The sequence below is a fragment of the Wasmannia auropunctata genome, unplaced genomic scaffold (genome assembly GCF_000956235.1).
Source record: "Wasmannia auropunctata unplaced genomic scaffold, wasmannia.A_1.0 LD276351.1, whole genome shotgun sequence".
NCBI classification, from domain to species: domain Eukaryota; kingdom Metazoa; phylum Arthropoda; class Insecta; order Hymenoptera; family Formicidae; genus Wasmannia; species Wasmannia auropunctata.
Genome location: NW_012086539.1, coordinates 543 through 8,179, shown reverse-complemented (window position 1 = coordinate 8,179; position 7,637 = coordinate 543). Strand labels below are relative to the sequence as shown.

The following is a 7,637-nucleotide window of genomic DNA, read 5'->3' as shown; positions in this document are numbered from 1 at the left end:
TTTAATGCCAACAAAAACTAATCTGTATTCAGAAATGTACATGTTCACATCTTACACCATAATACAATTATCCATTATATTAATGTTTAGGAGGAAAATAAATCATTCAACGTTTTAGAGATAACGTTGTACATAAATCTATGTCTATTAAGCCCAATCGTTTTCGATACATAACTCAATTGACCAGATTTAAAAGACTATCTTGTATTTAGCGCAGTAATGTTCTACGACTCTAAATTCGTTGTACAATATGTAAAAATAAGATGTCACCTTTGGTCCCGTTGATAGAAACTTACAGTTAATTGCGAAAATTAGCATTAGTGTTAGTACTTAACATCAAATATTATTAGTATCGATCTGTCCAATCAGTGACAACTGTCACCTAACTTTGGCATTTAATATTTTTCTTTTTTTTATTAGTATACATCGCACCAAAGCTAGAATCGAACAGTTCTATCGAACTAAAGAAACAATCTCTTTGTTTTTCACTGTTTTTTCCGCGATTATTAATAAATGAGCAATATTAAGAGAATTGATGACTATTCAAGTAAATAAAGTAAAAGTTTTCCATCTTCTGTAATCTAGCAAATGTCGCTTGTGTAGTGAATATATGTACATCTTCCGTTCTTCAGGAAGTTTCAGTTAGCGTAATATTTTTTGTACACCATATTTACACGCAATTAACGTGATGCTATTATCGGATTTTAATCCGGTTTAATCAATATTATCAAGAATATATCTTGGCAAATTGTATATAAGACGTAACGAGCCATTTACAATGATTAAGCCATTCTCAATGATTAATATTGCAAACATATATTTCTTACTTTTCTCACATTAAATACTGAAAGCAAAAAGAATAAATTATTTTCTCTCGGATATCCCAGTAAGAATCTATAAATGAGCTTCAGAAAATATTCTGTCGCTTTATGTAACTTCCTAGCGGCAAATCAACACTTAAATACACATTTAAAGTAATTGTTGAATACTTTCACATTAACTCTAAAATACTATTACAAAACAAAAGTAAATAATATTTATATTAATACTAGAATTGCAAATGCATGACAAACATATTTCTTTTATTTCCAAGCTGAAATTGTGTTATCTAAATATTTTTTATATTACACAAAATTATAATTTTCTACTTACAATTAGATATATAAAATATCCATTTCTTTTTAGATAAAAGAGCGTTTAGATAAAAGACAACGTGATTGCGATAACGCACGGTTTTCATTCTACTTGATTTTACTGATCTAATGATCAGTTTTAATTCTAATGTTGAATATTAGTAACATTTTTACATATAGAAATAAAGTTCGAATTGAATTTCTTAGCACACATCAAAAAACCTTTAATAGTATTATAGAGTTAAGCACATTTTTTCTCAAAACCATTTGCATATATCCCTCGTAAACAGAAAGATCTTCGGAATGTTCTCATATTTTTAACGATTTGAAAACAAATGATATAGATTTTAATATAACACAAGATCTTAATATAATAAGAAATAGAAGAAATTTATAAATCTTGAAGGCTACAAATTTCCCATTCTGCTCAGATTGTCTAAATGTATAATGGCTGCACGTAATTAATATCTCTCCGTAGTCTGAAACAAAAACAATTATTGTTTTCTAATTTAATTAATTACATAATTACATTTTATTCTTAAAAGAAGCTTATAAACTTCTTAAATTTCTTCTTTTTTCTTCTTAAGTTTCTTCTTATTCATAAACATCATTATAAACATGATATACAAATTTCTATTGAATTTTATTACAATAGGTATGAATGACACAAATAAATAATTTTTATAAAAGATAGTATTTATTTGTAAAAATATGTATCAAAAATTGCAATTTTAATTAAAGTAGTATTAATTACTCGGTTATTAAAGATATAATATTATGCAATCTTAATGAATCTTTTCTTTCAAACAACACAAAATGAATATCAATTTTTATTAAACTATTTCAAGCTGTATTATATTGTATATAATATTTAATTAATGAAATTAAAATTAAAATTCTAAAGTTTTATAGTTCTATAAATAATAAAACCAAATTATAATTTAATTAATTATACAATTGATAAATTCAAGACATACAGAATCACATTAAAAAAATTTGAATTCTGAAACAAAAAATTTTTAAGAGTCTTCAATGTATTATAATAGCTGCGTTTTAGTGCTCACAGCATAATTTCATTCTTATTGTTTATCAAGTATTAAATAAGGACAGATGATGCTTATAAATGTTGTCAGCGCCAAATCAATTGTAACCTTTGTCTTATTAATGTCTTAATCTTTAGCGGTCCTATCAAATTGGAGTCGAATGCGTTACGTAACTATTGCATAATTTCTTCAAGCATTCGAATATGTACGCGGTTATAATCAGTGAACTGATTTCTGGGATCTTTACAAGTTCCTTCATAGTAATAAAAATTCGTTGATTTATATTAGATTCGTCGATTAGATGAAATTAAGAATGAAATTGTTGATTTTCGTTCATTTACGAGAAATAATTTGAACCGCAAAAGCTTAATAATATTAAAAGTTTCTCGAATATTTTTTTGAAAATATATTATTTCTATCTTAATACTTTTTGTCTTATTACTGTAGCTTACTTTATATTTTATATTTTGGTTTTCAATTATAATCTTGAAATTGGAATCTCTATACAATTGAATTGTTCACAAATCATTAAAAGAAGAATTTCAAGATGTTTATTTCTATATCTATATAGCATGATTTTGTATATTTTGATTTCAAAAAACTTCCAATGAGTGTTCACATTATAATACACTTACGCTTTTTAGCTTTTCACGACCACCGAAGTTCCGTATGGACTCCAATAGCATATCCCTAGGATTTAACTGGATTGACTTGGGCCTCGCATTGGCGTTTTTTAACGTCACTCCTGTTATCACTGGCATTGTTGGAGGTTTAGGAGGTTGTACATTTTTGAAACTATCAACCGCTGATAGTCCGTTGTGATTTATCTGATTATTATTTGTCTTAGAGTCGGCGGTGGATATTTTAAATCCTTTTACAACGGGCATCAATGGATTAATTTTTACAGCATTGTTGACGTTGCACTTGTAAGGCATTTCACTTTGCAATCCAAGATTCTGGCTTGTCCTCCTATTTACGCCTATGACGGATGTAAACCTTTTTGGCTGTGAATTCTGCTGAACGCCATGCATCTCGGACTGATTTTTAAACGAAAAGTCGTTTTGATTGGTTGTCTTCGCAACCCAGCCATTACCGTTTTCCTTGACATTCGAATTAGTGATTCTTTCTGTCTCATTCGGCTGTGCATTGCAATAATCCGCCGAGTATTTATTAATATTGGTGCGCTTAAGATGCTGTGTAAAATTTGCATATTGACCGAACGTCTTTGTCGGTGTGATGTCGACTTCGTTCTCATCGCTTTTCAGCATTTCCCTTGGTGTTTTGACAGAGATTCTCTTCAGCTCAACCCCCATTACAACAGGTTTATCTTCGTTCTTCGTCAAATCAAACGTGTTACCTCCATTCGATATCTTGAAATTCGACACTGTCGTATGTGTGATTAACTTTTTTGCGATTAATTCATCGGGATTTTTATTTGCCAAAGAATCGATACTAAATTCATGCTTAACAATCTTATCAATATTGTCGGTATAGTTCGCAATATCCTTTTCGTTTTTCGTATTATTAATATTAACGATGGTCTTACTACCATTAATCGTATTGCTTCTTCCCAGTTTGTAATCAGTGTCCATTTTGATTTGGACGTTAACGCTAGGTCTTTCTGACCAACTGCCCAGACTAATCGCAGGTGGACCGGCATAAACGTAACGTTTTGTGCTTTCTTCTTTCAGCGAGTGTTTAGGTTGCGATTCAAAATTCCGAGATTCGCGTGTCGGAACTACATTCATTTTGACCGAATGTTCGTTGGACTCAGCCTCGTATCTGCTAAAAAATCATTTCGTTATTACAAAATAAAATTACAAAACATATAAAATTTTATTTGTATAAAACTATAATCAAAATTGTAATCAAAGATCGAGCTAAATAAATGTAGAATAAAATCGATATATTTATAAAATACTAATGTTACAACAAAATTGATTAGAAGAAAAACCTAGAATGCCCGGTTAAAGTTTTCTCATTCTATTAATATTACCACTATTTTTTGATTTATAAAAAAAAACTTTCCATAATTCTTAATCATTTTTAGAATCAAACATAAAAGAATAAAGAAAGAAATTGATTCGAGACATTTTATAATTTTCTTTCTTTTTTTAATTATTTTCATATTTCGAAATAAATTTAGCAGTAACTGTATATTGTTGTCTTTATAGCAAAAATAATGAAGTAAGAAGTCAAAATGATTTTCTAGTAGAGTAGAAGAGATCACGAAACGCAAAACATGAGACAAATGTAACAGATCTGAAAACGTCCAATATAAATACATCCGCAACTGGAATTGTTAATTGTTTTTATTCTTGTCGACGCATCCCTATTTTAATAATGGCCAAGATATGGTGAACAATTGTAAAGAGTATTGCAGTTAAAAAATTTACGATAAAAGAATTTGTTACAAATATTTCAATCGTGATTATTTTTATTATTTTTATTATTATATATATATATATTCTTTTTTCTATAATTACTTATTATTAGTATTTAATAGTCTTTTTTTAGCTCTTTCATAAAAGTTATTATTTACTATGAGTATTTTACACAATAACAATCATTTAGATAAAATAACAAGAGACAAATATAACAATGTTACTTTTATCCCAGATTTATCAGCAAATATAAAAATTAAAGCCAAAAGCAGAAAGAAGAACAAATTTATCAATTCCTAGTCTAAAGAAGATTGTTAAATTGTTAAGTAGAAGTTTTTTATTTTGTTTTTGTTTTTCGTATTATTTCATATTATTGAAAATACATTATTTTTTGTGTTATTTCTTTTATATTCAATAAAACTACAATAAAGCAAATGTTTTTCTTATTTCTTGAGTTTTAATATTTTTAAATAATATATACAATTATCTTAATTTGTTACAACCAAGTTTAGGGATAGGAACAAAAATAATAATAATGAACTTTTATAAAATATGTTTCTTTATGACATTGTAAAAATATTTTACAAATGTTTTCATTTAACGTTATACAGAATATAGTATCTAAAAAAAGACAAAATCTGACAAAATACAAAAGTTGGGAATTCTAATATGCAAATTATTATTTTTGTCCCTATTCAAATCACATGACTATTCGGATATATTAGTAACATAAATGATATTTCGAAAAGATTAGATAGATTTACTGCTTTTGAAGTTCAGTTTATTTAAAATACCATTCATGTCTTGTGAAAATGTGAAATTTGAGAGAAACATTAAATACAAAAAATACTTACTTTGTCCTTTGGATTGATAACACGTTATCATGATCTTTGGACACATTTTCTTCCGCCTGTTGAGCGTTCTTCAACTGCGGCAAAATGCTCTTCAGCACCTACGTATTTAAATAATTTTACATAGTTAACAAATATTGAATATATTATAATATTAAATTATTGAATATATTTTAATAAATATTTATGATGCAATTAGAAGTAATCACAAAATGAAACAAAGCAATTTCTGCAAGAGTATCTACATACTTTGGGACATGATTTATTTGTTTTTTTGCATACTCAGTATATCTTTTTTCAATGTAACGAATTGAATTTATCATCACTTACAATTTACCTATAATTACTATTTCATAATTTTAAATTACCTGCAATGATTGTAATTGCTTCTCTTTGGTAGGTTCTTCCTGATTCTTTAGTATGTTGTCTCTCCATTGTGAAAACTTTTCATTACCTTTTAATGTATCAACATTCAAATCATTAATGCTGATAGCTTTTTTTATACCGGTAATCTTTGGCTCAATTTGCGGCTCGTATTTTCTTGTATTAATTTCTTCCTTGTGATACTTAATGTTGTTAGACATCGATATGTAACTCTTGGATCGCTGAATATTAGTTTTATCATTGATCGTGTTGAGAGACTGTCTCTTGTAGGACAGCTCGCCCTGATCGCGAATCTTTGGCTCCATCTTATAATCAGTGTAACCTGGATTTGATTCTTCAGATTTATTTATTGTTTTCTTATGCGATAGATTATTAATTAAATTATGTGTATTCTTTGTTTCACTTTTCTTATCATGATTACATGTATTGGCATTATTCCTTGATAGTGTGGCAAATGTTTTGATAAATCTTTCTTCCGAATTTCTCGTATAGTCGTTTGATTCCTCAAATTCGTCAAAAATGTCCAAGCTCTTCTGTTTGGTGTAAGTAGTAATAGTGAAGTTAGACAGAGTGTTGTCCACGGGTGCTAGCTCTGGTGCGGATAAGTTGTCTATATTTCTTCGATCGAAATCTTTATTAATAGTCGGCGCCAATGTACTAGTTTCTATCTTGTTCTCCAATTCCGAGATTATCTCTTTTCGCAAGTCCGAATCAGTCTCCGACTTTTGTGAAGCTGTGAGCCTTTGTTTAACGACAAGCTTGTTCATCATTTGCTTAATGTCGATTTCAGATACGAAGTCCATTTTTTCATTTGAAGCTTTTTTATCACAATTCACTTCAACGTTGTTCGATAAATTCTTTATCGATTTGAGGTTCTTATTGCTATTATCTGTCACATCAATCATCTTTGTAACTGGGCTTACTGCCGGTTCCTTAAAAGCCTCCACCGATCCTAACATGACTGTATCATAATCATCAAAAGTAGGTGAATGAGAATCGCGGAAGGCACTCGGCGGAGCCGGAAGCTGATATTCCCAGTCACTGATCGACAAGTCCTCGCCCATCGCTGATACGTAATCGGAAGTATCTTGCTGCGAGTTCACCGTAGTTATATTCGGTGTGCTGACACTCAAGGCGTTTTCTATTGAAAGATTGTTGCATGATGTGTAAAACTCGTTGGACTCGTCCTTTGTCCCAACAGATTCTTCTAACTTGATTGCGGAACCATTGGGAGTAGCGGCAACGTTTGTTTGCGTGGATGTATAACTTATCCCGAGAGGCAACAACGATTCTGATATCGGGGATGATGAAGTTGGTAATACGTTAGACAAAGTGTCCGATACCTTCTGTAGTAGGATATCAGTTTCGGACGGGATATCTTGATAAACTGTTGATATATATAAACAGAATAAAAAATTAGTTAAACATTGTGATATTTTTTTGTTCAAGCTAAAGAGGATAGTATATACGAATTACTATGAATGTATTATACAATCTTAAGTTGATTATAGAGTTGGTAATACTAAAGAAATTGAAAAACAAATTTAGAATTATGAGCATTGTGAAAAGATATGACAATTATTTACAAATAAAAACAATAAAAAAGTGAAAAAACTTAAAATTTTATTCATTTTAATTTGATTTGATTAATAACTTTTTTAAAACTTTGATAATTATAGTAATTTAATATGTGGTTTATAGAAAAATAAATATTAAGCACAACAGATAAGATAGAAAAATGTAGTGTACACAAATAAAAAAAATTGAAAATACCAATATGCTATTTAATAAAAAAAAGAGACTTTCTTATCTTATTTAAAAATATATTTTTAAGATTATACG

General features: G+C 28.8%; 1 protein-coding gene across 1 annotated transcript; it reads right to left on the bottom strand.

The window, feature by feature from the left end:
- LOC105461857 lies at nt 1–7,264 on the bottom strand (the record flags this gene model as incomplete). The annotated part of the gene is made up of 4 exons (XM_011708363.1): nt 1–1,612; nt 2,812–3,961; nt 5,415–5,512; nt 5,780–7,264. Coding segments are annotated over 4 exons (2,751 nt in total), but the record flags the coding sequence as incomplete, so codon positions are not given.
- Nucleotides 7,265–7,637: the final 373 nt, after the last annotated feature.